At 35.7% G+C, this 21,266-nt stretch overlaps 1 protein-coding gene across 1 annotated transcript; it reads right to left on the bottom strand.

Moving 5' to 3' along the window:
• Positions 1 to 19,423: 19,423 nt before the first annotated feature.
• On the bottom strand, positions 19,424 to 19,615 carry LOC712671 (keratin-associated protein 19-3-like). The gene has a single exon (XM_077997856.1). It carries the CDS (start codon positions 19,613 to 19,615, stop codon positions 19,424 to 19,426), a length of 192 nt encoding a protein of 63 aa, XP_077853982.1.
• Positions 19,616 to 21,266: the final 1,651 nt, after the last annotated feature.

The raw sequence follows: 21,266 nt of genomic DNA, 5'->3' as shown, positions 1-21,266 counted from the left end.
TAAAAATTTGAATAGGTGGCCGGGCGCAGTGGCTCACACTTATAATCCCAGCACTTTGGGAGGCCGAGGCGGGTGGATCACGAGGTCAGGAAATCGAGACCATCCTGGCTAACACAGTGAAACCCAGTCTCTACTAAAACTACAAAAACAAAATTAGCTGGACGTGGTGGCGGCACCTGTAGTCCCAGCTACTCAAGAGGCTGAGGCAGGAGAATGGTGTGAACCCGGGAGGCAAAGCTTGCAGTGAGCTGAGATCGCGCCACTGCACTCCAGCCTGGGCGACAGAGCGAGACTCCGTCTCAAAAAAAAAAAAAAAAAAAAAATTGAATAGGTTTCAACATTTTAAAATGGAGATATTAAAAGATATTTTGCTATTAAAAAAAAGAAAAACAACCCTGTGAGGCACAATATGACTCTTTCAGGACAGCAATCTATTTAATCTGTACATATTTTCTTTCACCCTGAGACATTGTTTCCATTTTACTGCAGTTCACCAGTTTCTTGGGAACTGAGCTCTAATGACATTATAATTTTTCAGTATGCTTGCACTACTTTCTATTGTAAACATTAATATTTATTAAGTCATAGTCTCTATTAAAGCTAATAATAACATTACTAAAAGGGCTCTATATTTTTAAAAAATATGAATGAGAGAATAATTCTTTGTGAAGGAAGAGGATTTCTACATATTGAATATACCAACCAAGTGTGTCCCTGTGGAAAATGAATGCAACTTAAGATGCCATTTGAAATTGACATACTGAGACTTTGGGTGTGGCTCCCTTTTATTCATTGGCTATTATTGTTGTTTAAGCATGTGGTCTGGGATTTGCATGCTCTTTCTTAATTCTCATAACTCTTTGTATTAGGTACCAGAAATCAGAAAACAAAAAACAAAAAACAAAAATAAAACAAAACATGTAACTTGTCCAAGGACACATACCTAATAGTCTTTCAAGCCAGGACTCACGCTTAGCTCTGTTGAATCCAAAGCCTGTGCTTTTTCATTAGAGTTCTTTCATATAATAATCTATGATTTGCTTCCAAGCTACTTTTGCTGATTCATTTCTTCCTGCACTCCAAAATGTTCATTGATTTCTCCTTCTGTAGTACTTTTATATACTTTACTTTTGTTTGTACCATTTTTCTCTTTGTAAATGTTGAAATGTTAGACTCTATTTGCCTGTTCCTACCTTCCTTCTCCCAGAAGTGGCCTGCTGCTTTATGAGAGTGGTGCTTGGATTATGATAACCATTTTTCTCTTTGTATCATGGGCGCTCCTCTATATTTGTTTCCTACGACTTGAGTACGAACTTCATTAAGTCAGGAAGTCTGCTTGTGGCTGATTTTGTTTTTAATGTAATACAGCATCCAGCCCAATTTTTTTATGATATAGTAGGTACTCCATTAATGTTTACTGCACTCTACTTAATTAGAGAGGGTTACCTATATAAACAATGTTTCAAGTAATGATTTCTACAATATTGCTCTCCTTTCTAACTTTAAGGCCATTAACAAATCTGGAATTACTTATTACATGACACAATAATCATCGTATGTGTAATCTTCTACTTCCTTGAGAAATAGTGAATGGGTCCTAATGGGGTTAGTGACTGACATGTTATTTGGGGTGCATGTTTAGCTTGTAACACATGTTCAATGAAATGTGAATTATTGCATGAATAAATAAATCTTGAACCTTACAGGTAAGCATAACTAGTTTAACATTGATGGTGGGGGTCAAAAAGTGTTTGTACCTTTTTGCCCATCCTTCATTGTTTCATTAAAGGAATGAGAATATGATATACTCAAAGTGTTGACTTTCGGAGATGTTCTACCATTGGCTTTTCCTTATGAAAGCAATGTTGCTAAGCAACACTTGTGCATTGGTATATTTCTTTCCCAAACTTTCTATCACAAGGACAGCCCAGGATTTTTTCAATTGTAATCACTGGAATCTCTTGAGAAGTAAACCACAACATTGCCACCAAGCTTTGCTTCATAGTTTGCATTGAATTTGATAGGAGATGAGTACTCCACTTCACCCCCAAATACACAGGTGACTGACAGCAGGGACAGTTCACAAGTGCAAATGGAGTATGATTTATGACACACCTCAGAAATTACCCCAGTTGCTGGTTTTCATTATGTTGCCAAACTCCGATCTGCATGAGGTACCTGCCTTACAGACGCTATGCACTGGAAGGCTCATAAAAAAATCATGTGTTCTGTTATTGAGACACAACTTCTGTTTCCTTCCAGTTTAAGTGTCAAAAATCACCTGGCTGACAAATATCTTTCTCTAGAATATTGATGCACCCTACACTAAGACTCTGACACACTTCCTCAAGGAAGAATAAGAAAAGATTCTTATATTAAATCTTTCCATTGTCCATGTGTCCTGACATCATAATATCCCCTTTTCTTTTTGTTGGCTAAGGTAAAGAGACTGCAGTATTAGCTTCTGTTAACCAGGAGTTATGTTTTAGTAGCTTTACAAATTCTACACTGTTTAATAACTTTAAGAAATAATTTTTGTTAGTGAATTATTTTTCTCAAACCTTTAAACAGTATCTTTTTTTATTTTTTTGAGACAGAGTCTTGCTCTGTCGCCCAGGCTGGAGTGCAGTGGTGCGATCTTGGCTCACTGCAAGCTCTGCCTCCCGGGTTCAAGGAATTCTCCAGCCTCAGCCTCCCGAGTAGCTGGGACTACAGGCGCCCGCCACCACGCTCGGCTAGTTTTTTGTATTTTTAGTAGAGACGGGGTTTCACCGTGTTAGCCAGAATGGTCTGGATTTCATGACCTTGTGATCCGCCCGCCTCGGCCTCCCAAAGTTGGGATTCAGGCGTGAGTCACCGCGCCTAGCCCTATGTATTCTTAAGTATTTCTGATCTGTCATTTATTTTAATGGGAATTGTTCTTAGTAAGGTCCAAAAAATTCTTAGCAAACTAGCAGTGTAGCATAACACAGAAAGCATGTGAGTCTTGGAAAACTGGGTCGTGAACATCTTATTTTGCAAGAGTTTCTCCTTCAGGAGAAATATCAGGCTTGACAGAATGAAGATTTTAGAAATAATACAAGTTTTTGGAGAGTTTTATTCCAATCATAAAATGGCTCTCAGTTGGTCTATAAGTGATACTTACAGTAGAAACCCCCAGCCATCTTCAAGTGTTTGGGCTCCGGAATAATATGATGAGAAACCAGAAACAGTCTTAGAACACAGCCAGAAGCTCAGCTAGGTGATGAGGAAGACAGTGAGTGAATGAATGGAAAGGTTCTGAAAGTGAGTTTCCAAAGTGGCGAGAGATGCCCCCTGGTGTACAGAAGGAATCACTGCAGACTTTTTTTTTGCTTTGGTCAGCAACAACAAAAAAATGACAAAGATGTCTATAATCATATCCATATTGAATATTTACAGGACTTGTAAAATGATGAAAAAATTGTACAGATTCTATCTACAACCATGATTTTTCCCCTTCAAATATTGTCTTCTTTATAACTGTTTAACAAACACCTCGTTTATGTTACCTCTACTCATGAAATCATGTGCCCTCTAGCAATGCTGAGCCACTTTTAGCACAGAGAGTAGACTTTATGCATCAGACAATATTGTAAATGTTCTGTGAAGGGCAGGCGGATAATTCCCTTTATTCCCTTTTTCAGAGTTTTACCCTCCTTTTGGATTGTCCTTTAACATTTTATCCTTCCAAAGTCTAGCTCATGTCCCATGAAATGCCTTATTCTCCACAGCAGCAGGATTGCAAAATTTACCTTCCTTATAAGTTAGCAGATAGGGTTTGTGGCATTATACAGCTCATGAAGAAAGAGAGAAAGGTTAAGAGGAAGATGAGAGAAAGTGGCTTCCTTGACTGCTCCTTCTTCAACATATTCCACTAGATTGGGTTCCATTATTTTAACACTGGATCTTATGAATTTGCCTTCAATAAAGTGACTTTGTTGTTAATTATCTTCTCAGATTATGGCCTTGGTTTAACAACCAAACACAAAGTATTACCGATATCCCATACCATCTAAAATTAGGTATACTAAAAACAAATGCTGTAGATAACTTCACAATTGCCTTACACTAGAGGCTGCCTGCACGCCCTAGTAAAAAACTGATGATTTCAATGAGGATCTATTTTCTCTCTCTTTAATTCGGGGTCCTAGAACTCTTTTGAGTTTTACCAAACTTATACTCAATCAGTGAATTACTCCAATTAACCAGTGAAGACAACAAACTCAATCTACCATCTCTCTCAGCACACAATTCATCCCAAATATCACTCCTGGTGCATGCTTTCTGGCAATAGCAAGAGGTAGTAAGAAGACCAAACATGGGTTTTAAATCAAGATTCTAATCCTAACTTTACAACCTGTTGGCTGTGAGATCTTGGACAAGTTACTTAGCCTGTCTGATTCAGTTTCTTTATTCTTGCAATGGGAATCATAATGCTTTCAGAGTTTATGTAAGGCATTTAAAGTATGTGCTTAAATCAAGTAATCAATGGTTGTCCTATTTTGGTATACAATGTTTCTATTATTATACTTGTCACTTCTAAGTTTCTTAGCATATTTAATGCTAACTAATCTCATTTCTCTCTTCTCCATCTATATTTTTGTCTCTTAATTGTTTTGAACGACTCAATACTTCATAAAGTCACCCATGGACATTTCAGTGCCTTTTACTCAAAACAGAAAAAGCAAAGCAAGGGAGAAGTGCACCAAATGAGAACTGACAGAGTTATATAAAATTTTACTTAGATCTAAAAATATATACAAATTATCTAGCCCTAATCATGGTACTTTGCAGCTGGATAAAAACCCTGCTCGTATAAACAGGAGTTTATTAAACTTAACAGAAGCTGATTTTTACACACTAGATGAAAGACAAATGTTGTGATTAATTTTCAGTGAGCAATTAGGTAAACATATGAGAAACTAGTGAACTCCTTGTTTCCTGTCCTTTGTATGACAAAAGTAAAAGCAATTTTACAAAATATTTCTTTTGTTTCCTTTGTACTCTGGGTCTAATGACTGAAGATTCAATTCTCTTCCTTTAGAGACTCAAAGAAAACACATAGGAGGGGATACATTTGAAATTGTACTTTGAAAATGTCAGTGACACCAGCTGATGAACACTTAAGCAGAAACAATCAACTTTAATACTTTTCAACACATACAAAAATACATTCCTGTTTTCTTTCTTTCCTGATTTTAGGTTAGATTCTTAAAATCCTTTCAGCCACGTTATCTGCATTCAACAAGGAATATATTCCTTTTAATATTGATACAGATGAAGATTAACACAAATATGTTAAATGGCCTGCAGGGATAGTCTTCACATATAAAGAAGAAAGTTCAAAGTCAAATATAAATACACATATGCATTTGTTCAAATGTCAACACTCTGCTTGATATTTACAAAACTGAAGAATATTTTTGACACTTATTGTTTCTGTTCAATTTGTTAAAACAGTATTTTGTTGATTTCGTATATTATTCTATTTTTCCGTTTCTTCTATTTTTTTTTAACTTTAGAAATATACCATATTCTAGGAAGAATTTAGGAAACCAAACATGTTATAAAGAAATTTTTGTTAGTTTTGAAAGTGTTTAATGGAAATTTTAGAAGAAAAAAATGGGAAATTAGAGTAAAAGAGATAAGTTACCTACATGATGTATGATGAAGAAAGAAGTTAGACAAATACAAGAAAGCTGGGGAGTCCAAGGGTAATCCTGACAACTAGTGTCTTATGAAAAAAGAGACAAGAAACTCAAGGAGTTTCATGAAGTGAAAAGGTCTTTGTGTTTCTTCCATATGCATTGTGTGTGTGTGCGCGTGTGTGTGTTCAGATACATATAAATATAACACAAATGGAATATTCAGTGTCGAATTGCATGTTTAAATGGTGGACTTTTTACTACAGTCAAATAAATTTGCCCCAGATGATTAGATTTGAGGTCCACTGGAATAACTAATTGCTAAGCATTATAATTCAAGCTCATCATAAAGCATATGTTCACTTGTTTTACGGTAAATATCAATTCATGAAGGGAAGAAAAGTCTTAAAAATAAAAATCAGTTAACCCAAGTTATTTCAAGTCATAAATTTAAATACCCACTAGATTCTTTGGTGAACACTGAAGAGCAGTTATTTTTATGGTTTTGTACTTTATGTAAAGCTGGAGACGTATATTTGACTTGAAACGTGTAGCATTTTTTAACAGATTTTATAAGCCACCTATTAGATAACCAGATGAAAAAAAAAACATACGTTATATAACAATTAATAAGAATTATAAATAAGTATGTAATAAGTATGCTTAGCCCTTTTTCCTAAAACAAGAGGACTTACATTTTAAAAAGGTGTTTGGCTTTATTTTCTAAGTGAAATTTTAATATTCAAAAAGAAGTTCTGCTCAATAGTAATGGCAAAAATAAGATCATAGAATGTAACTTTGGGTGTAAAACTTGTGTGACAATTATATTTTACAGATGGGAAGAGCGAGCTTGATGACCTATAGAAACTTACACTCGCCATGAGCATGACCTGTAAATGATTATGATGTACTATACCACCCTTTGGAATAAAAGTTGAAAAAAAATCCACCACTGATAAAGACACTTATAAAGTCTCCATAGATTATTGATTGGTGTTTCCAAAAGGAAAATGAGATCATTTTGTTAGAAGTTAAAAGATTATTGTATCGGCTACATCATTTAAATTCACTTTGGAAGACACCCAGTCATTATAATCAGGTGACTGCGGGGATAACATATATTATTACTAAAAGCAAGAAATCATTCTTCATTTAGAAGGCCCAATCAACACCAAAGAAGCATGATTCTCACAAATTATTGCTTTTTGAAACAATAATAAGTAGATTCAAAGGAAACAATACAGAAGGAAAAATAATGCCTCACATGGTGATTATGAAAGTTACAAATTGAATACTGGAGTGAAGGTCAAGTAAATGTTAAAAAGTTACTGCACAAACTCAATCACCATGTTAAATGAGCTGCAGGTAAAACTGACTTTCTAATATGGAGGATTAGTACAATCAAAACGGTCAAACAGGTTGTACATGATGCCATAATCTTGATGTTCATTGCTTCAGTCTTTTGAGATTAGGTTGTCATTTCTTTTAAGTCTTTTGTCACTAATATGGAATTTTTTTTTTTTTTTTTTTTTTTGCCAAAGACTAAACCTTTTATAGAACAAGAAAAGTATTCAAGAAAATAAATAAATAAATAACTGAGTATTTCTCTGCATTGTATAAAATCAATTTGTTTGATCGTTTGCTTGGATTAATTTGTTTTCAATCATACAGACTTAGTTTTAAAATAGCATGCTCCTGAGTGTTAGTTACACATTTGCTTTACTTATTTTAAATATTATGGTCTTTTACTATTTTCTACCACTCAGAGTAAGAAAAAAACAACTGATCATAACAATGAAATACTCCCATAAAGAACCTGTGATATGCCCCTCAAATGAAAAAAATCCATCAGAAGAATAATGTGCTTTAAATAACTCCATCACATCACATCTCAGTCAGTGAAAGCACCTTGCGAGTTTATTTCTTCCTTCCCATAGAAACCTCCTTTCGCACGATATCTCTGAGGTCGAAATTCAGCAGCCTGGAAGACTCAATATGATGGGAAAGGTATCCAAGTTGATATTTATTCTACAACAATTAAATACCAAACTAGTCATACTCTAAAATAGTTTGAGGAAAAAAAAGTCATACTTTAAATATCCTGGTTCACAAATGTCCCAGGAATGGCACAAAGATGGTTGTAATTCAATGAATGCAGAATATTCGTGTCTTCTTAATGGATGTTGATCTGGTTACAGAGAATATGCACCCTACATGACCACAGAGAGGCCAGAATTTTATTTTTACCCTGTTTGCCAAGGTCTTTATCTCTACAGCCAAAATGAGAATGGCGATTTAAACAGTTGAAGTCACAGTACTCATCCCAAAGCTTTTGTGGAAGCATAGATTGTCAGTGACTACAGCTATTAGGGAAATGAATTCAGCTTGGTAGAAAAAGTCACATCACTTGAGTTTCAATGTCACTCTCTGTTCTCTGTGCAGTAAAATTGTAAACCCTCAGAAGTGGGGCTGGTAAAGCCTAGAGCCTTTACATCTCAAATAGCACACAAGCCCCCCAAACCCTTTAATATTCCCTTGATTCCAAGAAGGGAGGGCCTCTTGAATATTAACATGTTTGAATTTGGTATTCCTTTAATCAACTTGGTGCCTGTAAGAGGTAATGTTTCCATTCTCAAAGTCTTGGCTTTTGTCTGACCCCAATTGAGATCCCCATAAATGTACTCCATGACATGAGGTAATCCTTCAACTGTATTTCAAAAGATTATTTTGCTTCACTAATTATACATGATGGCTTCTGACATTCTCTGTAATAAGGTATTTATGTAAACATCACCGTCTGTCCACCATTATTCAAAACCAACTTCTATTAAAGGGTTAACCACTTCAACTGAGTCCCTGGGATAGACACATCTCTTAACCTGGCAATAATAATCTTAAGAATAGTAAGTGTTTATGAATACTTATTATACGTCAGGAACTTTAGATGTTTTGATTCACTTAACATGATCCCCTATGAGGTAAGTATTGTTATTACCCTCTTTTTATAGATGGCCTAGAGAGCTGAAGTAATGGCATGCCCAATGTCATCATGGCTATTAAGTAAGTGTGCATGTTGAATCTGAATTTAGGTACGCTGACTTCAGAGGCTGTGTTTTTCCACTTTACTGAACTGCTGATTTATAGAGCTCGCCAGGAGGGGAAAAGAAACAGATACCTCTTGATGGTGTTTTCTATAACACACTTAGATCACCTAAAGTCTTGGGGCATAATTTTTGTAGACATGGTTTATCTTTGTCTACTTCTTATCCATGTCCTTTTGATCTCCACCCTTTGCCCCTGCCACATCCATCCTGAAGGAGGTCAGTCACTATGCGGCCTCTCTTGGGGGCTAGGTTGGTCACTGAGTCACTCCATCCCTGTGAGTTTCTTCCCTTGACTCTGCATCTCTGGTTCCATGTGTGTTGCTCTGCTGTCTCCTTTTCCTCTCCCTTTTCCCTCCCAATATGTGGGTGGATAGTATTCCAGAAGCAAATGGTAATAATGCACAGGATAGTTCTCTTCCCAAACCCTCGGGAAATGAATTTACAATTGTCATCATGACCACAAGTCTTAACCCTATGTGCTAAGCAAAGGTTTAATTCAGAGAATTTTAGTCACTTTAGAAAACTGGATAAATGGTTTGGGAGGTATAGTTAAAAAATAAATTAGATTTCAGTAGCAGTCTTGCTACTTAACTAAGAGTGTGCTTATTTATATTCTGGGCTCAATCTGGTATGGAAGAAAACAGACATTTACTCTAACTTGGGCTCTGTGTCATTGACATTTATGACTTGTTTTTGTGGGGTTACTCAGTATCTAAGACTTGTTTCTGTCTTAGGAGGAGACAGTACTGTGGCTCCCAATGTAGACCTTGAAGAAGACTAGATAATTCCTTTCATGGCTCCCAGTAGGGATGTCTTAGGCATTTGAACTAAGCTTGGATAATCAACTGTCTCAACTGGTCTTGGATTTTTAACAAAGTGACACAAAGATAAAAAATGGTATTCAGAATGGATCTAGAGCAGAGATATCCAGAAGCAGAAAAAAAAAAAAAAAATGGCAGGAGGAACGTCAGTAGTAGCAGTGCTAGCTACTAGTACAAGTAGTCCTCGTGCTAGCTAGTCAGTAGTAGCACCACCCACTCTAGTGGTGGCTAAAAAGAAAAATGGCAGTAATGACAAAAATAATATCCTAACCAGACTATTGCTGTGTCATTGATTTGGGTGCTATATTAGCTATATTGACAACCCTGGGTTGCATCCCCCTTCTCAACCCAGTCTCCCAGATTTCCCACAGTTCTTCAGACTACCCATAGTCTCAGTAAAGTTTTTTTTTTTTTTTTTTTTTGGCCAGTGGTTTCCATCTCATTCAATCAAGAATACTACCTGATACATTCTGCATTTCCTTACATTCCTTTCTTCTAGAACAAAAGTAGACTAAAAAGACAGTTATGACGACTTGATAATCTTTCCTTTCACTACTTCCATGCTTATTAAATAGTCTCCCTGATAGACAGGCCTTGTGTTTCAGCCTCTTCCTACAGTACAGACTGTTGACATAAAAGTTCTAATAAATTACTGTACTTACATTTTCCATTTACTCTTTGCCTAGGAAGTAATCCAGGTGTTTCATATGAGCTGTTTAAATCTTTTGAGCAAACTATTTCACTTATTATTTTAACACGAAAATAGAGCATAGAAGGCATACAATTTAAAATGGGAACATATCAAGCTTAATAGCCATCTTGTATTGTAACCATGAGTGATACAATAAAGTAAGACATTTAGCTTTATGAATCTGTAATGACTTTCAATTCAAATGCATTAAAGTTGAGTAAATCTAGATTGCTAGGAAGAAGCTCATTATTGAGCAGGAAAGATAAACAAACATCACATTATAAGATAAAAGTGGTTGTGAGAAAAGACAACATGTGAAAAGAATATGGTTGAGAATAGGGAGTTTGTTCATTCATCATGAACCATGATGTCGGAGTAGTTTTTACACATTAAGACTTGCAAGATGAAAAGGTATTATGATGGGATGAAATAGAGACAACAGGTATTATAAAAGAATAAGTGTATTATAGTAATAATAATCATTATTATTACAAATAATGTCTACCATTTACTCTGTGCCTGGCCATTCTTTTGTACTTTTCAAATAATAAAAAGTATTAGTCCTCACCACATTACAGGGAAAATATTGACATTATTTTCAACTTGCAGATAACAAAAATGAGATTTAATGAGATAAAATAAATTTCCCAAGTTCAGAGAATTAATCCGCAGTGAAGTTAGTATTGGAATCCAAGCAGTTTGACTTGAACTTTGAGTTTCTAACTAGTAAAAATGGAGCCTTAAGATGTAAACAAAATAAAATTTGAGTTAGGAAGATCCTTAATAGAGACTACTGTGATGAAGAAATGAAAAAACATAAAATAAAAAAGAAAAGTTGGTGATGCAGATGGTGTGCCATCTTTGAGAAAAATATAAATGCCAAGGTTACAGGGAATTAGTAGCCAATAAGTGAGGAGAGGGACATAAATGGATCATTATTTTCACAAAATTTTAATTTTGCAGAATTTGGTGGATCAAAATGCTGGAAAGGGGTTTGTAGAGAGGCAAAAAGGGTGCATGTGGGGGAAAAATAATCTATTGGTTAGAGTAAGTTTAAGCTCAGCTGTCTATGGAGACATGCATTTGGGAACATTCTTCTGGCAGATAAATATCAGAAGAATGACCAGATTGGGAGAGATGCCTTATATGGCAAATAAAAACACAGGGTGCCCAGTTAAACTTGAGTTCTAAATAAACAACATTTTTTTTTAGCATAAGCATGCTCTATATAATTTTAGACATACCAAAAGTGTTTTTGTTACTTATCTGAAATTCAAACTTCATAATTTGTTGATTATTGTGTCTGACATTCCTATAGTCTGGGAATGTAGATTCCAGCATCACAACTTGCAGAGAAGGGGTGAACTACTGCTTAGAGTAAAGGAGATCAGCTTTAAATAAACAAAGGCTAGACAGTGGGTTCTCTGGTAGAATACAAAGCTTTATATTTTCCCTCATCTACTCTCTTTGCCTTATAACTTTGAAATGTTCTTTCACTCTGATCCCTGGCACAGTCGTATAACATGGTGTTAACAACAAAAAGGCAGAATTGATGATGTTCTGGTTCTGAGCATAAACGTCCTTGCAAGAATCTATTTTGTTCTCATACTCTTGCCTTCTTCATGAGAACACAGTAAGTAGATCTAGCCTAATTGGAGAGTGAGAGATTGATGGAGCAAAGCCAATTCCCACTTTTACCCCAGTCAACAGTAAGTCAAATCCCAGTCATGTGAGCGAACAGCAAGGCTATCTTACTTCCCCCAGCTGTTGGATTGTTGAGCATGAACCTCTTATTATACCGCACTGAGGTCTAATGGTTGTGTGTAGTACAGCAGTATGATGGCAATAGAAAGTGGAAACAAAGTCATTTATAATAGTGTCAAAAGAAGAGTAGCAATAACTAATATATATTGATTGCAGACTATATGACAAGCAATGCTTTGAGGTTTTGTATGCATTACTCATTTAATCCTCACAAGGATCCTATGAAATTGTTGCTATTATTACCCCAGTTTTACAGATGAGAAAACAGAAATCCAATAGCCTTGAGTAACTTTTCCAGGGTCACCTTGGGAAGTGACAGAGCTGCCAGTCTGACTTAGGTGAATTTACCTTCAGAAAGTTCATGCCTAACCACCTAATGACACTGCATCTCAACAAAACTTTGAAGATGACATTGGATTTGACAATAAAGAAGTTGTTTGGAACATTTACTGCATTAGCTTCAACTAAGTGACAGACTATTGGGGGAGGATGGAGGATTGCACTAGAAAGTGAGGTACAGAGGAAGTGAGAGAATGCAGAGGGGGTATAGTTATTCAGCAACATGAGGAAAAGGGGAAGAGATGACAGTCAACTTAAAGGTAGACCAAGATGACACTGAGGTTTTCACCTTGGTTTCTTTGGTTGTGTTTTTCATAGGACTTTGTGTATGTCTGAAGATAGTATATTGCACTCAGAATTCCTGAGTTAAAAACCCAGCTTTGCCTCGTATAAACATCCAACTTTAGGAATTTTTTTTAACCTCTTCGAGCTTACTTTTTTTTAGCATACAGATATCTCAAAGAGTTTTTAAAAGACTGAAGCACAATATCCCAGAATATAGATGGTGGTTCCAGGTGGTTCAATTTCAGTATCTTCCTACAAGGGGAAACTGCAAACAGAAGGATAGGTAATAGTGAATAAAACAACAAGCCAGAAGATAAGAGATAGAAAAACAGGAAAAATGAATGCCTCCAGTCTTACCAGGGAGAAGGAAAACTTCTTTCTCAGAGAGAGTTGAGAAAAAAAAAAATGGGTGAACATAAATCTGCAAACTGAGAGAGGGAGGTCAAGGTATCTCTCTCCTGATGATACTGTAGAAGAATTTTGACTGGCGCCTCTAATTCTTAAATGTGACCAGTGAAATCCTATGAGTAAAACATCAGACCTTCTTTGGGGGCATTTGCCTCGCCTTCACTGCTCAGGTGCACAAACTTATGCTTAGCGTCAAAATACTTTTTATTTTGTCACAGGTTATAATACCTCACAACTCACTATTGGATGGTTTGTGGAAGTTATTTAAATTTTCCAAAGTGCAACTTTCTTACCTATTCCACAGGAATAACAAAATCATATACCTTATAATGTCTGAAGTTTATGTGTGACATGTCACCAAAGACAGAAAGTAAATATGAGCTATCATTACTAGCTATATTGCAGTTGCAGTTGGCTTACGCTTATGCCTATGTACTTAACAGAGCACCCAGCACATTGCAGTAGTTAATGTCTACCTATGGAAGAGATAAATAAAGCATGACATTAATTTAGCATAAAAGTAGAGCTATTTTACATTTTCATCAATAGAATCATATTATTATAAGAAAAGGACACAGGATTCAATGGGGAAACTGGCATATAAATTAATAACCAGTTGTTTGGCTCTATGATAGATTTATTTGGCACATATTTTATGAAATACTTTCTGTAAGCCAGGCATTATTCTAGGCCCTGTGAATGCACAGATGAGTGAAAGAGATTAAGTTTCTGCCCATATGTAGCTTCCATTTCCTGGGGAGATACACAGTATGTGAGTCAACAAGCAAGTGTATGATATCGCTTGGTGATAAGTGCTATGAAGGAAAGGCTATATAAAGGACCATAGGCCAATAGCATCTCAGGGAAGACCTCTGCGCAAAAGTGACATTTGTGCTTGATGCTGTCAAGTGACTGCTGGAATCTGGAAGGCATCTCAAGAGAAGATACTTAAGTTAAATTTTTAAATTTTTTATTTTACTTTAAGTTCTGGGATACATGTGCAGAACGTGCAGGTTTGTTACATAGGTATACATGTGCCATGGTGGTTTGCTGCACCCATCACCCCAACATCTCAGTTTCAAGCCCTGCATGTGTTAGATATTTGTCCTAATGCTTTCCCTCCCCTTGCTCCCCACCCCCGACAGGCCCCTGTGTGTGATGTCCCCCTCCGTGTGTCCACGTATTCTCATTGTTCAGCTCCCACTTATGAGTGAGAACATGCTGTGTTTGGTTTTCTGTTTCCGTGTTAGTTTGCTGAGAATGATGGCTTCCAGCTTCATTCATGTCCCTTAAAAAAACATATCTCATTCTTTTTTTTAGCTGCGTAGTATTCCATGGCATATATGTGCCACATTTTCTTTATCCAGTCAATCATTGAAGGGCATTTGTGTTAGTTCCAAGTCTTTGCTATTGTAAATAGTGCTGGAATAAACATACGTGATTATGTGTCTTTATAGTAGAATGATTTATAATCCTCTGGGTATATGGGAGAAAATTTTTGCAATCTACCCATCTGACAAAGGTTTAATATCAAGAATCTACAAGGAACTTAAACAAATTTACAAGAAAAAAAAAAACCATCAAAAAGCATGCAAATTATATAAACAGACACTTCTCAAAAGAAGACATTTATGCAGCTAACAAACATGAAAAAAAGCTCATCATCACTGGTCATCAGAGAAATGCAAATCAAAACCACAATGAGATACCATCTTCCGCCAGTTAGAAGGGCAATTATTAAAAAGTCAGGAAACAACAGATTCTGGCGAGGGTGTGGAAAAATAGGAACGGTTTTACACTGTTGGTGGGAGTGTAAATTGGTTCAACCATTGTGGAAGACAGTGTGGCAATTCCTCAAGGATCTGGAACCAGTAATACCATTTGACCCAGCAATCCCTTAAGTTAAATTTTGAAAGTGAGTAGGAACTCTTTATGAGAAGTGAAGAGCAAGGTAAGGGAGGAGCTACTATAAAGGCAAATATTTAACAAGATTATGGATCATTTAGGTAAATACACATTTTAATTCAGTCGGTGTTTGCTAAGTATCATATCATACCTGATGAGCCAACTGCATGGTCCAGGCTCTTCTGTGTCATGTCTTTTAATGAAATTTCCTTCCATATCAGCATATTGAGCACTTCATTGTTCTCATCATAATAGCAGCATTATGTGTCATCCCAGAGAGAGCTATTAGGAGCCATTTTAAACAAATAACTTTAAACAAAGAGACTAAAGAAAGGTAGCAGGTTTTGAGTTTCAGAGATCAGATAGGAATAGATGAGAAGGTGCAGCCATAATCCAAGTGGCAAATTGTGACCACGAGCACTGGATAAAAGGTAAAATGAAATTGAATATATTTATAAAGAATTATAAGTTTTATGTATCTATTAAGAAGATAGCACAAAATAGCTACCAATTGGCTATGGAGATGACAGAAGAGACATGCAAAGCCTCTCCATATTCTGACTTGAGTGGCTGAAGCGATCACAGTGTCCTTGTCAACCAATTAAACAATAGAATCCACATTGTCTCTACAACCCATCATAAGGTGCTTGGCAGAAACATAACTAAATATATAACAATATTAAGCCTCAGAATCTCCAAGTTCGTAGCTCAAACCATAGATGGATTCATAGCTGCAACCTAGTTCTCTAAATTTCAGAGGTCAGCAGTGATGTTTGTCAAACATATTTCCAATGAAAGGAAATACTTTTATTCAGATTACCAAATTGCTCAGGTATCCTGAATTTTTATTCTATACACATATCCAATACAATATTGATTCAATTGATCTTTCATATTGATAGAGCATTTTTCATTGATTAAAGAGTTTTTATATTGATTTGCTTTATTAGAGTTTTCTGTGACCAATCTGAGTGCAGTAATAAGATGTGACTATGATTATTATGTCTGGAAAACCTTTTTTTGGTAGAGGAAAGAAATTTTACTTTTTGTATCCGTGTTTCAAGAAATTATTCATTCTCCAATTCTATCCTTTAACATTAATCTTGGATCCTAAATTATGCAATCACTATTCACAAGCATGTCTAGGTACACGTGACACTATTATACCTTCCTCAAAATTAGAGTCTATAGTTTTCATCAGGAAATTCCCCCTCTACTTGCATTCAGAAGAATTGCATGTTCTGTTGTCTTACTGATATACTGTAATAAACATCTACAAAAATTCAGTTCTCCCAGCAGAACTATTTAGTGACTGCAATTTAGAAATATCTTTCACGTTCCCAGCTTCCAATTCTTTAACAATCTAACAAAGAATAAAAACATCTTTTGCAATATACTTTTAAAAGCCATGACATTCAGGAGCATCACAAATTATATCTGGGTACAAATCAAATTTAACAGCACCTGGACTGTTCAGATCGGAAATCAAAAAGACCTTCAAGTCAGGCCAGCACTTAAACCTAATGAGGATGATTTTTGTTGTTGTTTTTGCTTCCCTTGTTTAGTTTTCAAATGTGAAATAGAAACTGTGCTGTAGTTAAAAGGTAACAGATTTTTTGTCTACAAGGTCATCTTTAGTAGGATATATAATGTCTGTCTGGAGAAAATTAGGTTGACTAGTCACATATTGTACATTCTAAATAATTGTTCTCTAAAAGCAGCCACCATTTTTTATATGTTTATAAAGGGAAGCTTTATATATACTTACAACCCTTATAGAGAAAATATAAATATGCAGACTAATTCACACATTGTTAAGTTTTAGAGTTGACAAAGGACAATAAAAAAATCAAAGATAGAAATCATACAGAATAGTAACTATAGTTCCTGTAATCTACAGAGGCTATTCTCCTGCTCTTTTTGGTTAGAACATAAAATAATTAGCTAAAGCTAAAAATCAGCTTAATTAATAATTAATTAACTCTTCTATTTTGTCCAAGGAATTTAGAACATACTAAACCTTAGATTGCAAAACCTCACTAGCAAAATTAAGTATTTGCAAAGGGTATCTGCAGGAGGGTCTTTGAATCACTGTCTTTCAGTTTAACAGCACTTGGACAGGTATTATATCTGGTTCTCATTTCAACTTCATAAAAGATCAATTATCCATACTCATTATCCTGATCTGATTATTATACATAATATATATCAAAGCTTCATTCTGTGCCCCATAAATACATACCATTATTGAGTCAATTAAAAAAATAACATAAAACATGGAATGTGTTCTAAATGTGATTGGGCCTTCAACCTATGAATTTTTCTTTCTTTTTGGATTTCTTTCTTCTTTCTTTTCTTCTCTCCATTTTTTTGCATCCATTGTTTAGTTTCTAAATTTGAAATCGAAACTATAGTGTAGATAAAAAGGTAACACTTTTTCTATGAGAAATCGTTTATAAAATAGTGTTCCTCTTCTAGATTTACAACAGGATAAAAAGATTTTCTAGGATAAATAGTAGGGGTCCAAATTTGAATATAAGCGGATTCAGACATGCCTTGTCATGTCAGACAAACTGGTGAAACAGGCTTCTTTCACTACTTTGAAAGTTGACTGAAAAACATAGCAGAGGAGGGTTCTGTGTTTACTGTTGGGGTTCCAAGATGCCTGGCTAAGGGTGGTGAACTTGTAAAACAAGGCTGAAAGGAACAGAAGAATTTTTTTGGATGAGAATAAATTCCTAGAGAAAAACGAGCCAGGCTACTTGAACTTGACTGAGAAATGAAGCCAGAGTTGAGAGCCAAGAAGGGCTCTTATCAGTAAAGCCTCCTGTGTATTATTCTCATGTGACTTTGTGTCATCACCTATTCACAACAAGCTATATAGACTATTAAGAGCCTCTAATAGGGTGCAACAAAAAAAAAGTCAGAAAGCACCCCTCCGGCTTACCCCAATTTTCTTTCTTTTATTTTTTTAAATTTTTGACTTTTGTGGGGACATAGTAGGTACATATATTTATGAGGTACATGAGATATTTTGATAGAGGCTTTCCAAGTGTAATAATCACGTCATGGAAAATGGGGTAGCCCTGTCCCCAAGCATTTATCCTTTATGTTACAAACAATCCAATTCTACAAGTTATTTTAAAATGTACAATTGAATTATTATTGACTATAGTCCCCTAGTTGTGCTATCAAGTACTGTCATTATTTATTCTTTCTATTTTTTTTGCACCTATTGACCAGCCCCACTTCCCTCCCCAAATACCCTTCCCAGACCTTAGTAACTGTCCTTCTATTCTCTACTTCCATGAGTTCTATTGCTTTGATTTTTAGATCCCACAAATAAGTGAGAACATGTGACATTTGTCTTTCTGTGCCTGGTTTATTTCACTTAACACAAGAAACTCCCAGGATGTTGGTCTGGGCAAACATTTCTTGAGTAATACCCAGTAAGCACAGGCAATCAAGGCAAAAATGGACAAATGGGATCACATAAAGTTAAAAAGTTTCTGCACAGCAAATGAAACAATCAACAAAGTGAAGAGACAACCCACAGAATTGGAGAACACATTTGCAAACTACCTCCAATTTTTTGTGCAGCATTGTACCACTGGGTTTCAGTGCCACATTCCGGCGGGAGTTGCATCAGTCAAATATGGGACAATGGCCTTCAGGGAGACGCTAAATACAAAGTGTAGTTCTGACTAGGAAATGAGTGAAAGTTCCCAATCTCCTTTCCACAACCTCAACTGAAGGTGGAAAAAAAGCAAAGACATGCCTGGCCAGAACAGTGGTACCAAGAAGACATTCAGCTAACAACAATGTTACACAGCAGAATATGAGAATGACACTGTCCTTCGTGATTCCAGGAACACTTGAGGGACACTTGAGAGGGGTTGACATCCTAAGTAAATAGACAGGGGCAAGTTATTTTTATCTCTTGTTAATATGATCTCTTACTTGTTCTCAAGCTTCTGTAACATGGTGAACTAGGAAGATTTTCATCATATTCCACTATGGAGCCACAGATCTCACTGCGTCGTAAGTAAACTTTTTATAGTAGTTGCAAAATAAAATGTTAAATAATAACAATGAAAACATTGAAAAGAACCAAAATATTTATACTTTAATTCATGTATTAGATAAAAGCAAAATACAAGTTTTTGCTAGGATCTTGATAGATAACATGATGGTAATGGTGGTAAGAAAAACAAAGCAAATTTAGGAGAACAAACTAGAGTGGCTATACATGAATAGGATTTCAGGTGACGGATTCCGAAAGTAAAAAAACAACTAGTATTCATAGAAGCAGCTTAACCATTGATAAATATCTGTCCATTGATGGTGAAGACAACAGAATGGATTTTCTGGAATGCAAGCACAGGACAGGACCAAACACATTTGGAGGTTTCTCCTCTGCTTCCAATTTCAACAATTCATTTAATAAGAGCCAGAGAATCCGTATCCTCCATAGTATGATGGGCGGCAGCAGCCATATCCGTAGCCTCCATAGCTACAGCCATAACCCCTTTTGCAGAAGCTGCCACATCCACAGCCATAGCCATAGCCCGGGCCACCGAAGCCTCCACAGCCATAGCCCAGGCCTCCGTAGTAGCTGCCGTAGTAACTCATGGTGTCAGGAGTGGTGAGTTGATTTGCTATTCAGGCAAGATCCTGAGTGTGAATGCCAGCATGTGTAGAAGGAGGCTTATATACCCTGGTCAGAGCATGTAATAAACATGTGCCCCTCTTTTTGTGTCATTCCATGAATTCTACTTGGCTGAGGCAGCTTGTTAATCTATTGTCCTCTGACAACACTCAGTAAGAATGCCTGAGCTTTTTTGGCTACCTAGTTAGCTTGTCCCTGAGCTTGTTGCTTTAATTTGATTAGAAGGGATTGCTGCTTCTTCAAAGTCTAAGACATACCAAACCCAAATAGAATTATTTATTACCAGTCACTTAACATCAGTCACATTAAAAATTCTTGATTTCTATTTAAATATATTCTCATCACAAGCATTTTTGGACGTTGTTATAATTGATTCTACAAAATTTCAAGAAATAGCCAAGGTCAAGACTCTTAAATTCATCAGTTTCTTCATAAAGCACACATATTTTGTAGCATCAGAAGCAGGAAAGATTTGATTCACCTGTGTATGTACCTGAAAGAAACAAATGTCACCTAATTTGTAGACTTTTAAAACTTTGATCATGCACAATTGTTATATTTGTTTTGGGCTTTGCACGCCAACATGCAAAATATTGGTTTTGTTTTAAGAACACAGCACAATTGTAGTCCCAAGTGGAGAGACTCTTACAGGGATCAAAAGCCCATCTCGTGTGAAGTCTTTCCAGAGTTTTCTATTTATATCCCAAGTCCCTTTTCCATTATATGTTCTAACCTCACTGTTACCAAAAAATGAAGATTGTAATCTGCCTCCACACAGAATTTTTTCTCTTTCTCTACCTTTTGTCATTAATTCATCTCTCTTGTATCTTTTGCCGATTTTACTTCAAACTTCACCCAACTTCCTTTCCTTCACGATTCATTACTATATCCAGGTAAAAGTTCGAAGTAGGTAAAATGTTCTGGCTACAACCTATTTACTCAAATCAACATTCATTCTTTCCATTTAGATCTCCATAGTCAATATTTGCCCTTGTCTTTGCCTATTTTATGCCCATGATTTTTGTTGTGTTTTGTTTTTAAGCGCTTTTTAGTCAGCTTTTCCTAACATATCAACTAGATCTTTCTAAGATATTGATTATAGTGTTTCTTGTTTAAAACATTTTTCAACTCTTCAAATTATCTGAAATTTAAAAAATATTTGTGCAACTTAGCATAACAAGAAATTCTCTAAATTTAAGGCACAATTGTGAAAAATATAGAAAAGAAGGAGTAGCTCTTTAGGGAGAGTTGGCCAGAGTTCCTCAGCTGAGCCCATAGAGTTAGAAATGCCTAAGGCTTACCCCATACCTGATTAAGCCTCATCCAGATGTACCTATGTCTTGAAACTTGGAACTCCAGAAAGGTATCAGTTTTATATGACTATAATCATACTACTAAGATTTTTTTTTTGAGATTTACGAGTAGCTGAATGACACATTTTAAAATTTTTATTTAAATTTTTTATTGATACATATTTTACATACTTATGAGATACATGTGATATTTAATTGCATGTATAGAATGTATAATGTTCAAGATAGAGTATTTGAAATATCCATCACTTTAAATATTTATCATTTCTTTACATTGGGAATAAATCAAGCTCTCTCTTCT

The sequence above is a fragment of the Macaca mulatta genome, chromosome 3 (genome assembly GCF_049350105.2).
Source record: "Macaca mulatta isolate MMU2019108-1 chromosome 3, T2T-MMU8v2.0, whole genome shotgun sequence".
Taxonomy (NCBI): domain Eukaryota; kingdom Metazoa; phylum Chordata; class Mammalia; order Primates; family Cercopithecidae; genus Macaca; species Macaca mulatta.
This window is presented reverse-complemented; position numbering and strand designations above follow the sequence as displayed.

Excerpts from the sequence above, each read along its gene's own strand:
- LOC712671 (XM_077997856.1), bottom strand. The coding sequence starts at position 19,615 with ATGAGTTACTACGGCAGCTACTACGGAGGCCTGGGCTATGGCTGTGGA.